This window comes from Heterocephalus glaber, unplaced genomic scaffold (genome assembly GCF_053883595.1).
Source record: "Heterocephalus glaber isolate CG9 unplaced genomic scaffold, H.glaber_assembly_v1.0 deba00000122, whole genome shotgun sequence".
Taxonomy (NCBI): Eukaryota; Metazoa; Chordata; class Mammalia; order Rodentia; family Bathyergidae; genus Heterocephalus; species Heterocephalus glaber.
The window spans coordinates 14572571-14598995 of record NW_028258138.1 but is presented as its reverse complement, the minus strand read 5'-3'; the positions used below and the strand labels follow the sequence as shown (position 1 = coordinate 14598995).

At 38.4% G+C, this 26425-nt stretch overlaps 1 protein-coding gene across 4 annotated transcripts in view; it reads left to right on the top strand.

The window, feature by feature from the left end:
• The window catches only part of Map3k7cl (MAP3K7 C-terminal like), an 87482-nt gene that overhangs the window by 32948 nt on the left and 28109 nt on the right, over positions 1-26425 (top strand). The window contains exons 1-4 of one of the 4 annotated variants that reach the window (XM_013071417.3): positions 12180-12385; positions 12569-12633; positions 14632-14740; positions 24253-24314. In XM_013071417.3, the coding sequence (XP_012926871.1) occupies positions 14671-14740; positions 24253-24314 (132 nt within the window). In that variant the 5' untranslated portion in view covers positions 12180-12385; positions 12569-12633; positions 14632-14670. Of the gene's footprint in view, positions 1-12179; positions 12386-12459; positions 12634-14631; positions 14741-24247; positions 24315-26425 lie in introns of those variants that run through there. The other 3 variants (XM_004842252.4, XM_087213327.1, XM_087213329.1) reach the window with 3 other exon arrangements.

Here is a 26425-nt window from a genome sequence, read left to right as displayed (position 1 = left end):
ATCATTAGGGCTGTAACTTCATAAATGGGTTAACCCAGTGATGATTCATAATCTGATGTTGTTGTTGAGAGGTGATGGAAATTTAGAGTATGGGGCCAAGGTACCCTAAGACACCCAAGTCCCCAGCCCCTTCCTCTCTGACTCTCTTTTTCTGCTTCCTGACAACCATGGGGTGAGCATCTTTGCTTCCCCCCTCCATTATGTTTGGCCTCACCTCAGCCCTGCAGTGTTGGGGCAAAATGACCATGGACCAAAACCTCTGAAACCAAGAGCCAAATAAATCTTTCCTCCTCTAAGTTGATTTTCTCGAGTAACACAGCAATGTATCCAGATGTTCAACATTACTGACAAAGTATTGTTGATACCAGTGTTTTTAATTGTGACCTTCTGGTGTGTGTGTGCTAGTGTCTCACTGTGGTTTTCATTTGCGTTTTATTGTTTCTTGAACAAATTAGAACCAATCCTTGTAATTTTACCTTCTCCTTTACCTTTATGTTCAGAGGCACCTAGAGCTGCCAATTCCTTAGCTTTGGGGGGTTTTTTAGTGTCATCTGTTTTAATTGATTCTCAGCTTTTTAAATTTGATTTAACTCTCTCTAGTCTACTAAATCACTTCTCACTACTCTTCCATTTAATTTCCAGCTTGCAAAATATTTCCCTATTGTCTCCTTTTCCATTCTCTTCCTCTTTGTGGATTTATGCCTAAAAGCAAATCAAAACCAAACACAATGCAACACAACAAAACTATTACTTTAGTAGGGTTTTAGAGATAGAAAATGTTAAAGGTTCCATTTTTTAAAATCCAGAATAGGAGTGTAGATCCTGGTTTGAAGTGTCTGAAGCTAACAAAATACTGTTTGAGATAGGGTCTAGATAATTATGAATACTCTCTGAAACATGTTAATACCACGAGATGACCAATAGCTTTGTACCATTGAGTTGGCTTAGGAAGGGGTTAGGATAATCCTGAAAACCATTTTTACATCAGTAAGGCCAGCAACACGCTGTACACTGAGACAGAGAACTACATAGATGTATAGATAATAAATGCATCACCAAATCAACTTCCCTTTAGTCAAATTTCTTCAATTCCCTCAGCTACTCCATTTCTACCAACGAAGAGTAAATGAAATAGAAGAGGGACAAAGAAGGAATTTTGATGATGGAAGAAGTAACTGTGCGTGGTTGTTGCCAAGCACTTCTGAGGGAAAATTCGCGGATTTGGTTGCCAATTCTGCGTGGGGAGGTAAAAGAGAGGAAATTGTACTTTAAAAAGTTCAATGGGTTTAGGAACTTTTCCTATCATTCCTTCAAAATTTAAATGTTATACATTCTTAATTTTTTGGAGTCTTTGTCTGTTTTCAAAAGAATATCCATATTCCCATGTACATTAATGTTAACAAAGAGGGAGATGCTCCTGGCAGTCTCTTTCAGAGTGTGAATGTCCAGTATGATTCCTCTTCCTTTTTGCTCTCCAGGCCAAAGGCATAACTTCCTGGGCCTTGGTTTCCTCAAGAAGAAGTTAGAATAACATTTTATTCTAATATCACTTGTGTCTCTTATTGCTACTTTCAGGGACTCCATATTGGGTCCTGCACAAGGAAACTCATGGTTTTAGTCTTTGGGTGAGTCAACCAGAATTGAATCAATTGGAATTAGATTTTTAAATAAGCAGATGTCTTTGTATTTTCTCAGATTTTTGTATTTCTCCTTCACAAGGGAATATTTTCTTGAGACTCCTGCTAGTGTGATGGAAAAAGGTATTATTTGAAGGGCAACTTCAGCTTCAAACAGGATTTTTCTGTGTCAATGAAGAGATTTAATTATGGCAACAAATTGACTCTAATACTTAATGAGCTTTGGAACTTTTGGCAAACCATAACACTTTCTAATTCTCAGTTTGTTCCTTTATAAAACAGGAATGACAGTGGCTATATAAATGGGTATTTTGAACATTAAATATCTTATTCTTTTTTTTTTTTTTGGTACCGGGGATCGAACTTGGGTCCTTGTGTTGCGCAGCAGGCGGCAAAACCACTGAGCTAAATCCCCAGCCCCCAGAACATTAAATACGTTCTGTACAAAAAGAGCTTCACTGAGTGTCTGGAACATAGTATTTGTATATTATTTCTCACCATCATCTTGAAACTGTAATGTTTTATGGGACCTTGACCTACTCTACTCATGAAGATATTACCCTAGTTTATTTGAGGGTCTCCCACCAGTCTCCATTCTCTTTTTCTTCCCAAAATCAATTGGCTAATTGGAAGAAAAATTCTCCCCCTAACCCATTTTGTGGTAGGCCCATGGCACAGGCCTTGTCTGTTCAAGTACTCTGCCCCTTGTCTAAAGCAAAGGACATGGCACTCAAGCTTGGCCAACACCTTTTTTCCCCCTGGGACTGGGGATTGAACCCTGGGCCTTCACACTGAGATACATCCCCAAGCATTTTTATTTTGTTATTATTTTAATTAATTAAATTAATTTGGAGACAGGGTCTCACTAAGTTGCCCAGGCTGGCCTCGAACATGCGATCCTCCTAGCTGAGCCTCCCAGGGTACTAGAATTACAGGCATGTGCCACCACTTCTGCAGGCCAAGGACTATCTTATTCAGTATTGAGGAAAAAGCTCTTCTTTTCCCATTGGATTTGTAGGATGTGTGATCATGAGGAAACTCCATCTGAGAATGATGCTAACATAAGGAAGCTATCTGTGGGAAAAGGTAGAGAAAGTTAGTTTCCTGACTATACAATTTGTGCCTCTGGATAAATCCCTTTAGGAAATTAGAATGCCCATAGATTTCCTACTTTTATGAGGAAACAAAAAAAGTCCCTGTTGTATTCAAGCTAAAATTAAATTTGTTCTTGACTCCTGCAACTGAAAGAATGGCTCATTTAGACCTAAACTTTTATTCTCCTCTGTCCTTTCTTACAGTAGGTGGGCTATCAATGAAAGACATACACCTAAAAATCAGTGGGCTATAATGTTTAATGATCCCTGCAGTTCAGGGCTTGAGAGTTTTAGAAGTACAGGTAATTCAATGTTTCCTTAGTAATTTCAGTAAGCTTATGACCTTAAAACTGAAATTTATTAAAATAAGGTCTAAAAGGAACCCAGAATGCAGCTGCTTAAGCCTTCCAGTTTTAAGCGGTTTATATTCCTGTATAATGCAGTTGTGGTTAGCAAAAAGAAAGGAGAGTAAGGTTTATGGGTCCCAGGTGCTTGGTGCTCTCCTCACAATGTCTTTAAAAAGTGTTTTATTTTTATCAGTATGCCTTGCAGTATATACTGATCAGAGTCCACATGTGGAGTTGGCCCATGTACGCAACACACCTAAATTCTTTTTGCTTCCTTTTCCCCTCCCTCCATCTCTTGGGCCACTTCCCATTTGCAAAAGATCTCTCTCTCTGCTTCCTATTATTTACCTTTTACTTTGCTCTTTAAACTATTATACTTTGGGTTTTTCATATAAGAGAAACCATCCAGTATTTAAGCTGTGTGTCTGATTTATTTTACTTAACATTATGTCTCAAGGTGCATCCGTTATGAAGGCCACGGATGTTGTGAACACCAATCACTTATGAGTTGCAAAGAGAGACAGAGAGGGAAAGTCCCACAAGCACACAGCTGTCATGCATTGTGTGGGCGGAGAAGAGGGACCATAATGAATCTGCTCTACAGAATGTGCCCTGTGTTCATGCTTTGCATGCATGCTCCGTGTCAGGAAAGCATTACTACATGCTAAAATGGTGAGGGTGGATTGTATCTTAAATGTATTGTCTTGCTTTATTTCAATTACAAACTTGACTTTATGAAACTTTTAGAAGACTACATATAGTTTTAAGGTTAAATTAATTCTTGCTTAGGTAATATTATTATCAAAACTACTTCAATACTAGAAAATACATCTTCTTTTAAATGAATATTGTTCCCTGCCCCAAAGGAGTTTTAAAAGATGACACCTGAAGTTGATCGATATTTTAGGATCCAGCTGACAGTTTACAGGGATAGATGGGAAAAGCATAATACGTACATGGTGGAGGTGCAATTCAGGAAACCATAGTTTTCTTTTTCTTATTTGTTTTATTTCATTTTATCCCTTTGCCCCCCTCAACCCCCTCCCCTTCCTATGTAAAAAAGCTTTGTTTCCATTTTTTCCTTCTACTTTCACTTGTTTTCTTGTCCCTTCCTTTCTCCCTCCCTCCTCCCTTATTCCCCTTCCCACTTGATCACTTTCTTTCCATTTCCCAACATCCATTATACATTTCAGTCCTTATTTCCACTTTCAGTTTCTCACACCAGAGTAATAATGTATTACAAATTGTGCTGCTGCAGTTTGTGATAGCTAAAACTTGGAAACAGCCCAAATGCCCATCAACTGGAGACTGATTAAAGAAAATGTGGTTTTTTAATCAAATGGAGTACTACTCAGCCATAAAAAATGAGAAATTAGAGACATAGCTAAATGGATGCACATTGAGGCAATACTCTTAAGTGAAATAAATAGGACACACATGTGTAAATACCAAATAGTTTCTCTAGTGTGAGAAACTGAAAGTGTAAATAAGGACTAAAATGTATAATAGGTAATGTGAAATAGGAAGAAAAGGGGCAAAGGGGAAGGAAGGGGGAGGGCTAGGGGAAAGGATAGAAGGGAATGGAATTAATATGAGAAAATGGAAAAATAGGAACAAAATCTTTGTAAATAGGGAGGAATGGAGGGGTTGAAGGGAGGGCTGGGCAAGGGTGAAAAATAAGAACCAAGAGAGACTATGTAAAGGTGCAAATTTCCAATGATGAATGTCATTATATTGTATACCTAAAACGTACCAATGATTAGAATGAATAATTGATAATGCAAAATAGGAAGAAAAGGTCCAAAAGGGTAGGGGTAGTGGGAGGGGCAGGGGAAAGGAAAGAAGGGAAAGGAAAAATTATGAGAACTGGAAAAAATGGAAACAAAGTCTTTGTAAATAGGGAAGGGAGGAGGGGGTGACGGGAGGGCTAGGAATGGGGAAAAAATAAGAACCAAGATGCATCATGTAAAGGTACAATTCCCAATGAGAAATGTAATTGTGTTGTATACGTACAATGTACCAGTAAAATATCTACTGACATATTTCTAAAAAAAAACAAAACTGTGCTGCTATAAACATGAGTGTGCGTAGATCACTGTGGTATGAGGCTTTTTAATTCTTCTGGGATAATACCAAGAGAAACCATAGTTGTTTAAAAGAAAATTTTTTCTTTAAATGAAGTGGAGGGGGAAACCATAGGAAATATCAAAAACATAGCAACCTGCTATATATTTGGACATTGGATTAAAAATAAAAATGAACTGAGAAAATAATTTTAGATGTTTGTGTGAAAACTGGAGGTTTGAATACTGCCTAGATGATTAATGATGTTGAGGAATCATTGTTTTGGTGGTGGTTGATTGGTGTAATATCACTGTCTGATGTGTTAAGAAAGGGAATGCCCTTGACTTTTGGGGGTACACACTGAGAGACTTACAGATTAGAAACCCATGTTTTCCTTAGGATAACACTAAGAAGATAAAGTCTGTGCTATAAAAACAATTTAAAAAAACTTGCTGTTATTAGTCTTTCTAGGTTATATTCGTGGAAAACATGTGCCTGTTGAGATGTAAGATAAACATGATTTATAAGAAAATAGGAACAGTAAAGAACACTAAAGGAAATTTTATGCTCTTTCCAAGAGCCTGATGCCTAAGATATTAGAAGAATATGAACACATATGTCAAGTTTAATCAACTACAAATGATAAACTCAAATGGTATAAAACCATTTCAATTTCTAGATAAATCAAATTAAAAAGGCAAAACATATCTAAAACACATGATTCTCCTCTGGCAAATCTTGATTTATCTTATGCTTGCTGATGACTAGTTTTGTATCAAGCAAGGCTCTAAAACTATGGGCCTTAGGTAAAATCTGCCCTACCGACTCTTTTGGTGTGGCCCAGGAGCTAAAAATGGTTTTTATATTTTTAAATGATTGAAAAATATCAAAAGAAGAATAATACTTGGTGACATGTGGAAAGTCTATGAAATTCTAACTTTAGTGTCCAAAATATAATTTAACTTAAACACAGCTATTAATACTTACTGTTTTTGCAAATAAAATTCTATTGGAGTCCATCCATCCATTTGTGTAGTGTCTATGGCTGCTTCCAACTTAGAATAGGAGATGAATAATTATCCCAGAGATTGTATGGCTTTTGAAGCCTAAACTATTTTTCCTCTGGCCCTTTTCAGGAAGTTTCCCAACCTAGATGAGCAAACTGAGCCCTGGAGGATGAAGTGTCTGGTCTGCACAGGCTTTGAGGGTAGAATTGCAACTAACACTTTGTCTTGCAACCCCAACTTCTCTTTGCTTTGGGTGTGATTTTCCCTATATTTTTGCCCCCTTGAAATGATAATGTTTTCTACTTATACATTGTTCTTTATCTTTCTGGCATTCTTCAAAAATTTTTTTTCACTGAAAGATGTTTTCAGCTTTCGAAAAAATTTTTTATTAGTACATGTTTGTGATACATAATGAATACATTCATTGTGGAAGTTGATACATATACATATTACATCTCAGCCTTTTTCTTTCTGGCATTCCTGTACGTATGTATATTAACTCTTTTAATCATCACAGCAATCTATAAGATAGATACTATAATCATCCCCCATTTTATACTTACAGAAATGGAAGGAAGGATTAGTTGAACATGGATTAACCACAGTTCTAAGGCTAGAGCCAGGTTGGGGACCCAGGCAGCTTGACTCTTACATGCTGCACACTGGTTCTGACTTCATTAGCAGAACAGGAAACAATTTCACATGGATATATTCAATAACGTTTTATTTACAAAAACAGACAGCAGCCTAGCTTCGGCTCTCAGGCCGTAGTTGTCATCCTGTCTTACTTTATCCTAATCTCAGCATCCAGTGAATGCTTCTTCGAGTAAGGGAACCACAAGGCTCATGAAGGAGAAACCACTGAATGGTTCAGTGGTTCTAACACCTCACTTCTCTTTCAAGCTTTAGGGCAAAAATGATATAAAGTTGATCATTCTGTTAACTAAGTGAATTTGGATTAGTGAAAGCAGTTCCTAATCTCCTTTAAAATGAAAGGCAGTACATGATCAGAAATTCTTAACACCATAAATATATACAATTTTTGTTCATCAATTAAGAAGAGGGAGTAAGTCCTTGAGTAGTGTCTTGTTTTAATTTTGAGCCTTGATCCTTGCTTGTGGCCTTTCTCTATTTTACCATGACAAGTTGGCTTGGACAGAACAACAACATCACTGCAAGCAAGTGAAGTGCAGACTTCTTGGAGAACCTGGGATCTCTGACTTGAAGCTTGGCTGCCATCAAGAGCAGAGCAGAGGGGCCGGGGATTTAGCTCAGTGGTTTCGCTGCCTGCTGTGCAAGTGCAAGGACCAGAGTTCGATCCCCGGTACCAAAAAAAAAAAAAAAAAAAAAAAGGAGCACAGCAGAGGCCACTCCAAAGCATGAGGGTTCATGGCCAGCTCGTTGGATACACCAGGTTCTAATGGCATGTTCTAACTTATAGCCTGTATGTGCCATAAACCAATTGGAAGGAGTATTTATTCACTTGGGTTGGTTTCAAACAGATAGTGTATGTCACTGCTTTGTAGAAAAATAGGGTAATAAGTGACTGTGATTTTTGCTTCACTGAGAAAAATCTGACATATTAAACATTTTTTAGGGGAAGGATGAAAGAAAGAGCGGGAACTGAATGTGGCAGAAAAAGAGAAGTTGTTTTCCTAGAAGACGATTCTGCCTACGCCGTATAGCACTATGGGTGGGGTGGTGACTTGGTTGTCCATTGGATGCTCAGGTTGGGGGAAGGTGAGACAGATGTTGGCAAAATCTGAGGGCCAAATCTGTCTGAGGGCCAAGTCCTGGCTGCTGTCAGTTTCTGTAGGCAGCATTGTATTGGAACACTGCCGCATGCAATTGGTTCCTCTTTTGTCAATGAAGTTGGAGTCCACTTGTTCACATATATGTTGCCCTTGGCTGTTTTTGTGCAACAATGGTACAAAAGAGAAATTGCATGCAACAGATTGTAATAGCCCAAAGTATTTATGATCTGGCCCTTTACAGGAAGTTTGCCGATCCTTAGTTATAAGAAAAGATTGATTATATCACTTTCATAAAATATTTTTTGTGGGAAACTATAGGCTGAATGTATCACCTAGTAATAGCAACTTTAAAGTGCTGATGAAAATGTCTTTTAAACCGTTCTCTAAATGCTGTGTATAGCCAGTAGAGCTTCTTTTTCAAACTGACAGATACCTGGATTCACTCAGTCCTATTGAGTCACTGTGGCAGAGTTTGGGAACTGGCATTTTAAAAGACTTAAGCCCAGTAAGCAGGCAAATTTGGGAAGCACTAGCTTGGAAAATACCAAGTTTTCACAAAATACTTATTGAATTATATTGAGAAATTTATATCATATAATTGTGACAATAATCTTTACCATGAATGTAAATCAGAAGCAAGATCATTATGTGAAAAGCCCCCTTGAACACTGTTAAAAATAATTTCCCAAATAATAGGGCTGTGATTTGAATGTGGAACACTCCCCAAAGGCCTATCTGTTGAAGGTTTGGTCCCCAGCCTGTACCACTACTGGGAGGTGATGGAACGGTTAGAAGGTGGGCCTCGTGGAAGGAAGGTGGGTTGATCTTTTGGTGGGGAGGGTGAAGCGTGCCCTTGAAGGGGATTTGGGACCCTAGCCCCTTCCTCTCTCCCTTTCATCCCAGTTGCCATGAGGTCACAGTTTCTGCCACCATGTGCTCCCACTGTGATGCACTGTGCAGGCCACAGGCCCAGCACAACAGCGTCATATGACTATGGACTGAAATCTTTGAAACTATGAGCCACAATAAACTTTTCTTTCTTTAAATTGATTTATCTCTGGTTTTTATCACAGGTACAGAAAGCTGAATGCCACAAAAACATTAATTACTGAAAAAAATTAATACACATTGGTGCTAACAAGAAACATACTGTTAGTCTGTCAATGTTTTGATGCATACACATGTCCTTTCTGGATTGAGTTAGTATGATTCTATTGCATTCTTAAAATACCATGCAGTTATTTTGGATTTCAGTTGTGGGAAGGGATTTCACTGGGGTTTTGGATTTGTTGCTCTTTTAAAAATATTTGGATAAGTCAAGAAATACATCATTGCGCCCAAGAGAACATAAGAGTTGGTAAATAATGATTATGAGTGTGAAAATTTTGAATTTATATTATCAGACTCCAGAGAGCACATTTAGGTATTGAAATATACTTTTTTTTTTGGTACCAGGGATCGATCTCGGGTCCTTGCGCTTGCGCAGCAGGTGGCGAAACCACTGAGCTAAATCCCCGGCCCCTAAATATACTTTTTGTTCTTTTATTGTTTGACAAGTTATCATTTTTAGCATTTGCCACACCTCTCTTGATGTCATCTTCGATGCTGTGAGGTGAGGATGTAGTCATCAGTGTTACACCCTATGCATGGAGAAATCTTCAGGACCACGTTAATGGCTCTGGACACTCCTCTGTGGTAGAGATGCTGCATCTCCCAAATGCTGTCAACATCACAGAAGGTGATATTTTCATTGTGTTTAATGTGCAACTGTCCCTTCCTATCTCTAGATGGTTCTGCAATAGCTTTCACAATCAGTGCAGAAGAGGACGGTGCTAGCTCATTCTGGGTCTTCCCATTCTGAACTGTCACATTCATTAGTATACAGATCCTTCTTGTCACTGATAGCTTTGGCAATTTCAGTGTCAACATCAGCTTTTCTGAAGGCAGGCCCAGGAGGCTGGTTTGGTGGCCAGCACAGATATGGTATCCACTTCCCTGTTGTGACATAAGATATTATTAACAACTTTGATTTCTTGGGATTGAATAGGCATCATGAAAAAGATGACTGATGTCAAACCAGAACACTGGATCACTGCAGAAAGTTACATCTTTGTATCCTCCAGCCAAAAGGTGATAGTTGGACTTATTCTTCAGTAAAAATTCAATTAAGTTGTTAATACAGAATGCATCCTTCTGTAGTAGAGATAGCGTGAACCGAAGATTAGAAAACTGGATCCTATTTAAGTCCTTTATTCTACAATTATCTTTTGTCCTTCAGCCTGCTATTTAAATTTTCTAAGCCTCACTTTGCTTATCTGTCAAATAGGGATGACACCTATGAGCATGACTATTCTATAGGATTGTGTGGAAGATGAAATTGACAAAATAGATATGAAATTCATCTGATAAATTACAATGCATTATGCAAGTTGATATTATTAAGCATAAAATAACATTAAAACAGTAATGAGTATTCCTGGATACAGTAGATTTATAGCTGTATATGGCGGCACCTACCTCTAATACCAGCACTCGGGGGCTGAGACAGGAGAACTGCAAATTTGAGCCCAGCCTGAGAAACTTAGCAACTTAGTGAGACTCTGTATCAAAATGAAAAATATAAAAGGGCTGGGATGGTAGTTCAATGTGAAGGTCTTGGGTTTAAATTGCAGGATTGCAAAAAACAAAACAAAACAAAAAAACAAAACTGGAGTTAGATGTGACTGTTCTAATTGTGTGAATCCATGCAACTTTGTTGTATATAATGACAAATTAGCCTTCCAGTCATTTGATCAGAGAAACCTGCTAAATCCTTTTGTTTATTTAATATTTTAAAAGCAGTTTTAGGTTTTCAGAAAAAATGAATAAAAACCACAGGGTTGGGATATAGTTCCTCATCCTTCCCACACCCAATTTCTCCTTTATTAATATCTTGAATCAGCATAGTGCATATGTTCAATGGATGAGTCAATATTAATACATTATTATTAACTAAGTACTGTAGATTATGATAGGGTTCACTCTTTGTGCTGCAAATTCTATAGGTGTTTACATATCTGTAATGACATCTATCTCCCATTTCAGTGTCATAAAGAATATTTTCACTGCCCTAGGAATCCTCTAAACTCCATTTACTTATCCCTTCCATCTTCCTGAACCCTTGGCAGCCACTGATCTTTTTATTCTCTCATAATTTTACTTTCCCCAGAATGTCACGTAATTGGAATCAGACAGTGTACAGCCTTTACAGATTAGCTTCTGTTACTTGGTAATATCTACTGAGTATCTTCCATGTCTTTTTCTGGCTTGATAGTGCCTTTATTTCTATCCCTGAATAATATCCCGCGGTCTTAATGTACTACAATTTGTATATGTATTCACCTGTTTGAGGACATCTTGGTTGCTTTCAACTTCTGGCAATTACAAATAAAGCTGTTATAAGCACCTGTGTGCAGGTTTGCATATGGACACGAGGTTTTGGTTCATTTTTGTAAATATCATGGAGTGTGATTGCTGGATTGTACAGTAAGTGTATGTTTAGTTTGTAAAACTGTCAAATTTTCTTCTAAAGGGACTGTACCATTTTTCATTCCCACTAGGAAATTCCTGCTTTTCTGTTATCCTCACCAATGTTTGATGTTGTCAGTATTTTGAATTTTGACCATTCTAGTAGATGTGTAGTGATATGCCATTTTGTTTAGATTTATAATTCTCTAATTACATATGAAGTTGGTCATGTTTTCACAGGCTTGCTAGTCATGTGTCTTCTTTAATGAGATGACTGTTTGGATCATTTGTCTATTTTTGATTGAGTTCTTTATTTTTCCTATTGTTGAATTTTATGATTTATATGTATATTTTAGATATCAGTTCTTTATCTGATATTTTGCAAAGATTTTCTTCCAGTCTGTAGCTTGTCTTTGCATTCTCATATCATTGTTCATTTTTAATAACTTAACCTCAACAGCATGGTCAAATTTTTCTAAATACTCTTGACATCCAAGTTTGCAATTGTTAGAAAAGTTGAAAAATTCTAATGCTCCAGTCCTATTTACCATCGAGTACTTTTGTGGTTGGCTGAGTTTGTAGACTGTATCAAGTCATCAAGCCCAACACGGGCTCAACCTTAAACCTCACGTTCTTAACAGGGATCATCGCTACTGCCATCTGAGAGTTGGCTTGTAGCCTGTCCAAGTTGGCTGGGTCTGGCTGGGCTTATTGGAGCGGCCGACATTTTTGCTGACTAGTGTCATGCTGTAGTTGCCAGTTTGCTGGAATAGACACAGACACTGATTGGGTCAGGCCAAAGACATTCCTGTCTTGTGAAGCAAGTCTGTTTGTATTTTAGGTTTGCCAGGACTAATGAATTAAAAGGTTTGGACTCTCCACAACTTGCTGTTTATCAATGCCTCTGACAGGAGGAGGGTTTTCTTTTGCTCTTGCTTTTTCTAGAAACATGACAACATCCTGGCTGCTGGAGAGGTGAGGAAAGGAGAGAAGGGGTTGTGGAGGGAAGCGGAACAGGGAGGTCCCGTGGGACGCTGGGGTCTGGAGCAGAGCAGGTAGCAGCGTACTGCTGGACAGCTGTCCCTGCTCCTCACAGTGTCAGTGGCTGTTATGCAGCAGGTGCAGCCTGCCTGCTCACTGAGTTTTTACTCCACAAAGGCAACGACTGGCCAAGGCAGCGGCTGGCCCTGGATTACACAAGAGCAGACACTCAACTAAGTGAGGTAAGACAACAGGTGTGAAAACCCTAACTAAATGCTTGCAGGCACGGCAACTTAACCAAAGCTCTGTTACCGTCTCCAGCTGAGAGCAGGAAGCAGTAGCTCGTTTTCCCAGGCGGTGTGATGAAAAGGCAAGTTTGTTTAAGGTTCTCTTGTGGTAGAATCTGTGTGGACCGTAAAATCCACCCAGTCTTGACACCGTCCTTTCTGAGGCAGTCAGGTATTTTCTATTGTGCTGAGGGGCGGGATGTAATTAGCTGTGCTCACCAATTCCATTTTCTGTAGCAGGAGACTGCACCAGAGAGGTATTTACAAAATTCAGAGGCAAATTTCCACCTCTCATGCTTTATTTCTTGGGGGAGGAAAATCTTGGGAGATTTTCCCAAAAGGGCAATGAGCTTTACATCTTTAGATGTTATGATAAGGTGGTTTGGAGCTTGTATAATCCCTAACAGGAAGACTTTTCTGTTCAGCTGTAGCTTTAGGGGATTTTGCTCCTTTGTTTTGTCAAATTCCAGACAGTCTGTGCTCTCTCCAGAAACAGGTAACTAACAAAATGCTTCATTCTAAGCTGAAGAAACTACATAGAAGCTTGTGATGATTACAATAAAACAAATCCTGAGTCAAGTAATGGTGATTTTTAATTACTCTTTTCTCAAATGTTCCAGGTTATCATTTCTTTGTAATTTAGAATGACATAGAGTGGAGGGCTTACTGATTCATTGCTATTTGTGGTCTTAAATGAATGGGCTCAATATGATCCTGAGTGATTAAACTGTTGTTGGTTTTTCTCTCAAACTATCCTAGGTGTTTAATATAAGTGTTTTCTCTTTCCTTGTACTGAGTATGATGATTCCAAATGTATGTATGTCTAAATATATGCCATATATATGCATTGACTTTGGCTCTATAAGTATTGTAAAAACAAAATTCAGTGTTCTGGACCCTATTTTTGGACACATAAAAGTTATGGGAAAAAGTCAAAAGCCTTGCTGTTAAAAGCAGTTCCCAGAATCTTGCTAAAGATGGCTAAAGATATTATTTATATTTTGCCATTTTTAGAGACATTTTCCTTAAAATACCACCCAGGTCTTTTGGTTTGCTGTCTACATGAGGAGAATAGATGGTGTAGGGGAAGCAAGACCCAAAATAGAAAAGTTAAATGTATGTGTTTCAATAACAAAGATATCATGTATTTATAATATCTTCCCATGGTCCTGCTGAACATCAGATTAGCAAATATTTTGGTAAAAGTGTACAGTATCCGGGCTGAATTCTTTTATGACACAGGAATATCCATGCATTTTTTTTTTCTTTTCCCATCTTCTCTGTAGGATGGTTTCCCATTCATTCTGTTTATTAATTTAATGATAATTTAATAGACAGGGTAGAATACCAATAGGAGATATTAGAGTTTTATCTTTTGCTTTTATCATATACTGTAAAGAAGTAAAACCATAGGTAGAAATATTTGCTAGATGTATAGGTAGCTAATCAGATATTTAAAGCAAATAATATTCATAATACCACTGTAGGATATTTTAAAATGGTCTTTGGTATCCTTGAAATGGTTTCATGATATTAATTTTTTTGTAACTCCCAGATCAATAATTTGGATTTAATTTAGGCTTTTGAGCATGAAATGATAGACTAATCTGAAGCTCTCCAATACTCTATAAAGACTATATCCCTTCTTCATTCCATTTCAAATAAAAATAAAACACTATTATATGTAACCTTTAAAGCTACAATTGGCTGGTCAGTGTGAAAGGAAACTGAATAGGTAAGGTAGGCAGAAATTTTTGCCACATTTCATTCATTCTAGATATGTATTGCCAAAGTAAGTTTTCACTAAGCCAGAAAAAGCCATTTTAAATGGGGCAAGTGGATAATTTTGATGTAGGAAGTTTGCGAACTTTCCCTTTGAGTTTCTGAAGGCTTCTGAGTATTCAGAGACAAGGTGTTGGGTAAGGTGACAGTGGCTCTCTCTTGTCCTTTTAGCTGGAAGACCCAGGAGAAGACCGGGCCTCAGGTGCCCACATGATCAGCACAGCAAGGGTACCTGCGGATAAGCCAGTACGCATTGCCTTTAGCCTCAATGACGCCTCAGGTACACTTTGCTACGGGGGAAAGGGCTGCACCCCTCAGATCCTACCATTCCCCCATCTTCTCTAATTCCACAGATGATGTTTAAAATTGCATATTGCATGACGGGATAATAAAGTATATGATATTTCATCATGCATTTTTAGATTGTGACTTCCAGAAATGCTTCTCTGATGTCTTCCCTCATCTTGATTTGGTTGTTTTAGTTTATTTCTCTTTATTTCCTTCCCCCCTTTAGCTTTCTTTTAGAATGAGATTCATAGAGCTCTAACAATTTCTAAGGATAGCAAAGCGTGTCATTGTAAAAACTGTGTGAGGAAATGTTTATTGAGAGCTGGCAGGTGGTTAGGTAATACAAAAATATCTCTGTCCCAGTTCCAGCAGCATTTGTTGAAGCCCCAGTGCAAGCTGCTGGTTCTCACTTGTGTTTCCACACTTCCGGCTAAATAAATGTCCTTCAGCAAGAGTGATGAATGGGACAGGTGAGGTGGGGCCTCTTGAAATAGTAGGGTCTGAGGTGAGGCTGCCATTCTTAGAGCTCTCCGTCATGGCTCCCCTCAGTGACCTCTTAACACACATATCGGGTTGCACCACCTTTAAGCAAGGAACCTCATGTGGTGGGAGGTCACAGTGGTGAGGAGAGGAAGCCTTGGCTCTCTTCCACTGGCGTCTGCCATTGCTCTTAGTTTAATGTCATCTGTTAAAATCACATGCTCAAGTGATATTGCCATTCAAACCACCTCGGGTCTTTTGAGGAGTAGTTTTCATATTCTCTCTCTCTGTCTCTCTCTCTGTCTCTCTCTTTCTCCCTATAGAGCCCATGTTGATGTGATACTTTAAAAATGAGTGATTGAAAATGAACAAGATCATTCCAAAAATAATGTGAATTAAGGGGCTGGTCTCTGTATAATTCTAGTGTGACACAGCGTAGATTTGGAGTTACTACACCATGAGATTATAGGTGACACACCTACCCTGGGGGTTTCCGGACAGTGTAGCCCTCAAGGAAGGGTGTGGTCGAGAGCAGGTAGGGATGAACTCTTTACCTGCCTTGGTCCATTTACCCAATACTTTTCCCATGACCTGCTGTTGTACTATGTCCCCACTTGAGGATCTTTGTGTAAGACAATAATGAAAAGAAATCTTCCAACAGGCAAATCAGTCCACTCCAACATAGAAATGATAGCTGCCATTAATTGCTCTTCTCTTTTGTATTAGGAATTTACCTATATTATTTGTGATCCTTAGAACAACCCTGTGGCATAGGCATTAGAATCCCTATTTATAGAGGCAATGATTGAGGCTCGGAGACCACACTGTTAATAAGTAATGGAGTTAGGATCTAAACTCAGACTTGGAAGGCTGAAGTCCCTCTATTCACTTGTCACTTCTCTAAATGGAAAAAGAAAAGATTTTCAAGTTTTCAATGCATTTTATAAATCCCTGATTTTAAGAAATTGTCAGTGCTCAAGTAGCTACCTTTCATCACACACACACACACCCCACTCCAGAAAGGAGATGAGTAATTTCCATTCTTTGGGTCATGTCCTATATGAACAGAACAAGTCCTGTTAAAATAAACAGCCTTACAAACAAATTTTCAGTATATAAAATTCGTTTACCCCATGCAGTATTACTACTTCATAATTTTGGACCAGACAAATAAATGCACTGTATCAGAAAAGAGCCATCAAGAGGTGAAGCTGGATTTTGGGATGCATGAATAAATTTGTTCTCAAAGTAGAAGATGTACAACTTATAATTCATTTGCCACCATCCATGAACTCTCTTGATTTCTTTTTTTTTTGCATATCATTTTTTTATTGGTACGTTTTAGGTGTACAATATAATGACATTCATCATTGGAGATACGCACCTTTACATATTCTCTTGGTTCTTATTTTTTCCCCCTTCCCCTGCCCTCCCTTCAACCCCTCCATTGATTTCTGATTGAGAGGTTTTGTGTGTTTTTCATCAATGAATTTGGACTTATTTGTTGTAGTCTTTTTCTTTTCTCTTTCAAATGCCTCAAGAATGTCCACTTTTGAAATTCATGTTTCTTAACAGGTAGCTTTAAAAAGTGATTATAATTTATTTTATGTAATCCCTACCACCTAGCTGTGCAGAAAGATTTTTGTGAAGATGTATGAAGAGCCTACCAAAGTGAGATATTTTTATCTTATTGTCAATGCCTCATCATATCTCTAGAAAGGTCCTCTACCCAAAGAATCTACGGCAGGAGCTGGGTCTCAGTGTCTCTGGTCTGATTAAAATAATCATCTGAGACCACTCATCAAAATCACATGTTCAAAGATCCCATTTGTGATAAAAAAAAAGTTCGGGGCTCGAACTCAGGACCTTGCATTTGTGAGGCAGACGGCGGCACCACTGAGCTAAATCCCTGGCCCCTATTTGTATATATTCTGATCAGTACATAGAGGAGGATCATTGTTTCTTTATGAAAGAAAAGAAAACCCCCGCCTGTATATAAGCATGACATGAATGTAAGATTTTCAAGGACTCAGAGCTCCGCACTTTTCCAAGCACATGAAGCTGGGAGTGTGCAGAAAGATGCCTTGCAGATATCTGGGGGACACTCCCTCTGAATTCTTGCATAAAGAGCATTTGGAGCATTGCAGAGAGCAACACTTGCAATCACACAGGCTGTGCGTGCCTTTTGAATTCCAGTGGATGTGGCCTGCAGACCACACATTTAAGAGGGAAACATCCCAGATTCTCATAATAAATGAGGAAACCAAGGTAGACTTTTAGGGGAGTAATTCCATATCATTGAATTTATTGTGAATGAATAAGCAGAGTCCAAGAGCAAAAAAGGAGATAATTTTGCTTGTGAATGTTAGTTAATATGCTCATTTCTTATGAGCCTAAATTAGTCCTCATTCCCTCCATTCATTTTCTTTCTTTCTTTCTTTCTTTCTTTCTTTCTTTCTTTCTTTCTTTCTTTCTTTCTTTCTTGCTTGCTTGCTTGCTTGCTTGCTTGCTTTCTTTCTTTCTTTCTTTCTTTCTTTCTTTCTTTCTTTCTTTCTTTCTTTCTTTCTTTTCTTTCTTTCTTATATACTCCTGAGATGATTTAGTGTAAAAGTTAAGGATAGGGCTTTGGAATCAGAGAAGCATGATTTCTAGATTCACCTTCATCATCAGGTATATGATCTTGGTTCAAGTCTTTCCATCTTGCTGGAACTCAGTTTCCCACAAAATATGCTTAATAGGGTTGTCGTAAGCATGAAACACATTATGGATGAAGCATTTAGTAAATTACTTGACACAAATTAAGCGCTCATCTTCTCCCTGTGAGTATGAAAACTGACTGTAGAGTGTTAAAGCAAATGTAAACACTAAGCACTTGTGTGTTCCACCTACATCTCACACTTATATTAGATGTCAATTTAGATTTTGTAGTGTAACCGATCTGCAGCTATTTAGGGACTTGTTATCCAGTTAGTGGATTGTGCATTTCTTGCTTCTCCTCTAATCATTAACTGGCCTTTATTTAGTTCTTATGTTTCCAGCACTCTGCCAAAGGTGGTAGAGTGTGCAAAAGAGGGGCACAGAATAATCCCTTCTACAGCCTTTACAAGGCAAAGACATTTGGAAAGAAGTCTGTGTCACCCAGAGCAGTTGTTCACAGCTTCTTGGAAGAGGTGATAATCAAACTGGGATTAAAGGCAGGTAGGCATTGCTTCTAGGTACCAGTTTTTTTAAAAAAATTGTTACCTATTTTTTTAAACCATTTTTCTTCCTAAACAGAAAGCACGGGCAAAATTTCAGAGTCAGGAAGAGCATGTTATATTCAGAAAATACTAAAACTGTAGCCAATTGGAATGGACATCTGAACTGTGGAATAATATCAGGGCTTGAGCCATACAATATGCTTATATTGACCACCTGTGCAGACAGCAGGAGACTAGAGTTACTGAGCTCATCTTAGGAGTTCAGGAAAAGTGTTTATACTTGGTTAGAAGCACCAGAGTTTCCAAAGTCCTTACATGAGAGAGTAATATGATGAAAACAGTACAAATTTTGTGGAATAGTCCAAAATGTACACAGATAAGGGAAAGGAAGAGGCTTTTTACATAGTACAGAGACAAACTGATGAGAGCCTGGATTTGAGAATGAAATTGGGTGGCTAAATTCAGAGCACATATTGAAAGAAGGTTGAAAGAACTTGGTGAGAGACTGGACTTAATGGCTGGATAGTCAGTCATTCATTGTTCACTGATAACAGAATAGGCCATAAGACTCCAAATACATTAAGGATTTCCAGGGGCTTAAATAAAGGAAGCAAAATTTTGTGGGAAAAATATAGGCATATAAGTAAGATATAATTATCATTTCAAGCCTATCATGACAACCCTTCATTAAGTGGTACTTAGCTATTTGCAATTCCTGGAGGCAGAGAGGCATGCTTTAATACGCTATTATGATCCATATTACTTCCAAACTAGAAATTCCAAAGAGTTAACTTATTAAACTAGAAATTCCAAAGAGTTAACTTCCTGTTCCTAGTAAAATGTATGCAGAAGAGAAATATCAATCTCACTTCTTGGGTTATTAGAGAATCACCAGCCCTTCTCCAATTAAAAAGAATTTAGAGTTGGGTGGACATGAGGATTTCTTGTTAATTACTTTATCTATAGATTCTTTATCTTCAGCTGTGCTCACACTGTCATGTAAATTTAAACTCCCCTTTCCTCCCCTCCTTCCCCCCTTCCTCTCTCCCTCCCTCCCTCCCTTCCTTCCTTCCTTCCTTCCTTCCTCCTTCCTTCCTGTAGAGGGTACAGCCCAAGCCAGTAGCTGTTAACATTAACAAAAATTCTTTCAAGCTCTACAAATTTTCAATATCTGGCACAAATTAATATAGAACATTTGGTTTAAAAAAATTCAAGATCCTTTCCATTAGTATCTCTTTTAAATAATACAGTTTTCTCTGCAAATGTCAGGGTGTTTTGTGGTTTAAAATTATATGATGCTCTGCCATGCATGGTGGCACACACCTCTAATCTCAGTACTCAGGAGGCTAGGCAGGAGGATCACCATGAGTTCAAGAGCACCCTGGGCTACATAATGGGTTCAGGACTAGCCCAAACTACACAGTGAGACCCCATCTTAAACAAAACAAAACAAAAAATTATATGATGCTTTAACAAGAACCTAAGTATGTAGACGTTTTAAAAAATAATTTTTGATATATTAGAAATGTGTTGGCAGCCTTGTATCACATTTTATTTCTAAGAATAAAATATTAATTGCAATTTAGATTTTAAACGACACTGCTCAGGACCTCTTATAGGTAAGTTAATTTCTTTACAATATTTCATAATGAAAGTATTTGCATTGATAGGAAAATAAAGGGGCAACTTTTCTTATCTTTAGATTCAAATGAGGAAAGAAAATCTATAAAATCTGAGATTATGAAAAAAAAAATCTGAGATTATGGCTGCTCCAGAGAAATCTCCCTTAACTGTGAGAGGGAGGACAAAGAGTCAGTGACTTTGGCCTGTGTGTTCTCTTTCTGTTATTCAGACTGTGAAGGGGAAGTGCGCGCGCGCGCACACACACACACACACACACACACACGAGGCACAGCTACTTTATCTCCACATTACCTCTGGTTGGTACATGGTGGAAAGATATAGAAAATAAAGTCAATTATATTAAGCACATTGTTATTATTGGTTATTTCCTGGGTGCCAGGCTTTAGACTAAGTGGCTGACGTCTGTACTCCTTGAATAGTAATGAGTTTCTGAGACGGGTTGAATAATCTGCCCATTTTGCAGAGGAGAAAATTAAGTCTCAAATTACATCAATTAAGGGGCCGGGGATTTAGCTCAGTGGTTCCGGCGCCTGCCATGCAAGCGCAAGGTTCCGAGTTCGATCCCTGGTACCAAAAACAAACAAATTACATCAGTTATTCATGTTCACCAGTGAAAAAGTAGCCAACCTCGAATTCATATGCCCATCTGTCCTACTGAACATTATACAGATTGGCTGTATCATTAGTGGTTTGGAGCTTTCATGGGCAAACAGCTCCCAGGAAAGTTGTTTGTTGCTTGAGCCTTGGCACCTAGGACCCTGCCAGACTCACTTGTGTTATTTTGTTCTCAGTGCCTCACAGGCTGGAGTCCTCTGCACTTCCCTGCAGGGGTCCTTTTGTGTGGAGACCAGCTCTACGCTCTGTAGTGTACTGTACAGCACAGCATGAAAACGCATAGCTCCTTGTTCAGCAATTATTAAGAAAATCTGACACTGTAGTTGAGCATTAAAGCAAGCATGGGCCCGTCAGATGGAGGGCTCTGCATGACCACACAGGTCATACACACGAGTCTGCTCTGACTGCAGGAGAAAGAGGTGCAGACCGGGATCCTGGGTAGGCCTGCTGCTTGTGTTCCTGTTGGGAATAGGCTGGATTTGGGTCTGTCTTCTGAGTGGCTTCTCACTCGTCTGAGGCCTGAGGTCCCTTCTTCTATGTGGAAATCTAAACTCTTCCTAGCAGGATTTAGGATTTACCTGCTTCCGCCCCACTTAATTCTACGAGATAATTGATCCCAAAGTATAATCAAGATATTGCCTAATGAAGACATTGTTGAGAACAATAGTTCTAAAGAGTCAGACCTAGTCTGGCTTTAATGAAGTTTTTATCTCTCTCATACAAAAAGAAACAAGGATATAATAACAATGAGGTCACTTTGGAATGTGTTTGCTTTTGTCTAATTCTACAGTTATCCAGTATAATGGATACCACTTTATCTTAAGATTCTTATGATTTTGTTGTTGAATGTCTTCTCTGTCATAAAGAGGTAGTAATAATATATGGGAATTGTTTTTGAATCATCTTCACCAGTTAAGCAAAAGTTGGGCTCTGGATTCTAAAGTATGACTCCCAGTATTTTGGAAAAATTTATACTGGTTCATGCAGTACAAGCCTGGGAATCCATGGCCAGAATTTCAAGAGAAGAGGGGCATGGCAGAAAGAGTTCAGGGATGGGAAATACCCCTCAGTCTCACATGGTCGCTAGTCACAAAGCCTTCAGTGTCTCTTTTCCCTTTTGGGCTCCTGCACCTAGCTTTCCTTTGAGGTGACTGGGCCGGATCATTGCTTAGCTCCTTTAAGCATCAGCATTCTCTGTGAACTGATTGCAAGAGCAGACTGCTAGAAAATAGTGAGGATCTGGATTACAAATTCAATGTCTCCCATTTATTCATGGAGAAACACAGAGAAGACAGCTTCAGGGAATTTGAAAACAGAACAACCATGAAAGCAACCCAGCAGCTGTTGGGTAGATGGTGAGACCAACCCTTCATAAAATGTACTATGGTATGTCATAATGGCTGGGATACCAACAGGAAAGTTCTATCTTAAGGACCATTGGCTTAGTCACATTGTGTTTGCCAAAAAGACAGTGAACATCTGCTTATTGAAAAAAAATCCTCTGTCATTCTTTCCTTTATATTTTATCCTTCAAGAATTTCCTTAGGATACATTAGGCTCAATCTGTTAAATTCATAGCACCATTTTAGAAAAGAAGTTTTCAAATTATTTACTTAACACATTAATAATATGATAAAAATGACTGACATTTTAGCACAGTCTTGGTCCCTGCTTTGCACTGGAAACTCAGTATTTGTTAGATAAATTTTAATAAAACATATACTTGTGCTGTGATCTTATCCTATTATAAATACATTTAGCAACTGATTCTCTCTCTCTCTCTCTCTCTTTCTCTCTCTCTCTCTCTTTCTGTAAGGAAAGCTAAATATCCTGGGGTACTGGAGAGAGGGCTTTTGATATGGCTACTGTACAGCCTACTCCGTGTTTCCGGAATTGTCAAAACACACTTAACTGCTCTCAGGAACTCTGATACAGTATCACTGTCAAAATGTTTTACAACAATTTGGCCAAATGTTTGTGGGACAGCTGTGCTACTAGTCTGGCTGAGTCATTTTCCTTCTTTCCTTTTTTCCCAATCCTGTGATTCATGGTTCTGCTTTTAGAATATTTACCTATTTTTAAAGCAAGTCAAGGAAGGCAGCCATGGTTTGAAAGTAAACACCCCACACATCAACTTGGTGCAGCTTTGTAAGCAGCTTCACAAGCCCTGAAATTTCTGGCAGGCAGCGTTGCCAGCCAAACCAGATGGCACTGAGCAGTGAAATGCAGGGCTGGCTGCAGACTTGGTAGTCTCCTTACATCTGTTTTTGCTTTTCTTGTTTCCGCTGCCATTTCCTGCTTGGGTTAATCCAGCTGGATCTGTTCTTTAACAAAAGTCGTACTTTCAGTTTGCTTTCTCTAAAACATCTATCTGTTTATTTTCATGTCAATCAATTGGATTTCTATTTCAATTCAAGAAACCCAATCTTAAATTTTCATTTATCTACAACATAATCATTGTGATCACAGATCATGTTCCTCAGCATAGTGTGACTACAAATAATGAATAGATTTCCATCTGAAGCCTTATTGATTCTGGGTCATATCAGGTATTTATTATTTATATTACTATAGTAAATCAAATGGATAAATCCCTGCCCCATTTTAAAATTAAGCAGGAAGGGGTGTGACATCACAGAGTACAAGGTGGATTAAGTCTCAGGAAGCACTGAGTTCCATTCGTAGGTATCTTCTAGAATTCTGGAATGCCCTGTCTGCGCTTGTACTAAGCAGAGTAGTTTCTCCTTTCAGCAAGTGCCTGCTTACTATAATTATTAGGGCTGAGATGCCAACATATAATATGTCCCCATTTACCTGTGCCAAATCTTTCTGGCCTTGAACCCAAGGAGCTAAAATAATCATGATGTCTAGGTGTTTGAAATTGTACTGGAGTAAATTAAATGTACCTGAGACCAAAATCCAACTTTACAAAGCTTGAGTTTTATAATGAAGGCTATCCCTAAACTGGGTCTGGAGCCACAAGTGAATCTTTCTGCTTTTGTCCAGTTACTTTGCAAATGATGGAGTGAATTTAAAAGGCCACAGTGATTAGAATTTGTCACTTCTGATCTGAGAAAGAAGAGAGCATTCACAAGGCCTGAGGATTGAGCCTTCTGTGAAACTAACGTTGAGTAGCACCAGGAATCAATGGGCATCCATTAACTAGCACAGATACAAGTACAAAATGGATTCAAGTTTGGTGACACGTTGTCCTCGTTTTAAACTATTTTTAAATGGGAGTATTATTAATCTACTTTGACTAAAATATACCAAATGCTATTAAGTGATAAGACCTTTAAAGACGTTTGGCAGAGATTAACACCATCCTTGTTTAAATGATCTTTCTGATGATATCTTCCTGTTTTCAAAGAGATATAAGCCCTTAGAACCCGAGTGCCTCTGTACTCTGTTTTACATCCTCTCTGTCCCCAACTGAAGTGATGAAAATAATGAAAGCCTGTACAACAGGTAGTTTCACAATGCAGGTACAAGGCTGGTCCAGCAGGGTGACTCTCATGAGACAAAGGTCTCTGTAGTGAAGAATCATTTTATTTTCACATTTTAGATGATATACCTCCTGAAGACTCCATTCCTTTGGTCTTTCCAGAATTAGACCAGCAGCTACAGGTAAGGATTTTTACAAATCTTTCTGCTTTTCTCTTGTGTGTCTCATAAGATAGTGGGCAGAGGAGTAGCCTAACTGGACATGGGAACTTCCAGGTCATCAATACTTGCATTTCTAGAGTTCCAGAGTCAGCCTGAAGCCATCATGGAGTGTACTCAGTTATCTAACTATCCTACCAGTACATCAAACAGTGATCGTTTAAGCCAGCGCTAGAACCAGCCATTCAAGAACCTAGGAAAAGCTGGTTCATATCCTCCTTTGCAGTGGATATCTCTGGGTTGTTGGAATTTATTTTTGGCCATGTTTTGGGTTAATGACTTAATGATAAGCTCTGTAGAGAAAATTGATCATGTTTGTCAAGATTGGAATAACCTTCCTTTCTTACTATCTCCTTTTCCCTAGTTCCTTGATCACTTTTAATGGAATTATTGGGAGTTAAACCTTCTGAAAAGTGTTGTGTTTTTTCTCACACAGTAATGGAATTTTATGGATTTTTGGTTTCTTTACTTGTACATGCTTGCAGTACACAGTGATTATATTCATCACAGGGAGTTGGTACATGTGCTAGCACATCTTAATTTTTTTACTTCCCCTTTCCTTCTCACCCTCACCCTCTATCTCTTTGTCCTTTTCCATTTATAAAAGATCTATCTCCTAGGTCCTGTTATCCATCTTTTATTTTTCTCTTTATGTCATTTATACCTTGGGTTTCTCATATAAGAGAAGCCATGCAGTATTTAAGCTTTGGTGTCTGACTTATATTTTCTAATATTATTTTTTCTAGGTGCATCCATTTTCCTACTGAAGACTCATGTTTATCTTTGTTTATGGCACAAAACCTGTTTTGACCCATGAGAAAAATATTTTGTGTACATAGTTCTGGGTGATCTCTCAAAAGATAACCTATCTGAACACATAGAGTTTTTTTTTATTATTTAAAAGGAACTAATTTATGGCATGTCAACTTTAGGTGACATATGGAGATCCCAGGCAAAGATGGCTCTAGAAAGAGGTTCTGCCTAAACTACCAGGACACTGGCCTTGGGTCACACATTCACCTGACTACTTGATTTTGTAGTCACATTTAGAAAAGTCTAATAGAACTCTTGAATTCTATGCACAGATTTTTTTTTTGACTTGGTCACCATTTTTCCCTTCTAAATACTGATTTTGGAAGCCCTTAGGAAGAATCTGCAATTTTTAGCTTCTAGCAGGTCTTGCCATTTTGTATACAGTTTGAGTATGCCTTACACAAAATGATTAGGACAAGAAATGTTTGAGATTTTTATGGTCTTTGGAATATTTGCATATATAATGAAGTATCTTGGTGGTGATTTTTAAACATAAAGTTCATTTATGTTTCATGTGCACCTGATGCACATAGCATAAAGGTATTTATTTTTATTGTTTTCACTATTAGAGATTGAACCCAGGGCCTTTGTACTGAGCTATATCCCCAGATTTTTATATTTTTTATCTGAGACATGATCTCACTAAGTCCCTAAGTTGCACAGGCTAAACTTGAACTTGCGACCCCCCTGCATTAGTCTCCCAGAATGCTGGGTTTATAGGTGTGCACTACCATGCCTGGCTTTTAAAGGAATTTCATACAATATTTTTAGTGTGCTTGTGTTTTGACTACAACCCATCACAGAAACCAGAAGTGGAATTTTCTCCTTGCGGTTTTGTATCAACACCCACAAAGGTTTGGATTCTGGAGCATTTTGGAGTTGCATATTAGGAAGGCTCAAACTTTATTTTATACTCAGTAGCTTTTCCTAATTTGGGTTGGCTTGGTGTCTTAGTCATTGAGTTTTGGACCTCTATTCCTGGATAGCTCTTGAGGAAGAACCAAGAATGAGCTGTCCTTTTCCAACTCAAGATAGCGCTTCTTTTAGTTCATGTCAGTTCTTATCTCAGGCCACGTGCACTGAGTTCGAAGCCTGGAGGCAACTGGGTCAGGTTGCAAGAGCTAATGTACCATTTCTGGTGACCTCTAAAAACTAACACAGAGCAACTCAAGTGTAACCTGGACTCTTGGAGGAGCCTTTATTTTCAAAACCTCTGCAGCAGTTCTGGGGATTGCCACAGCCCTCCTCTAGCAAGGCTGCTC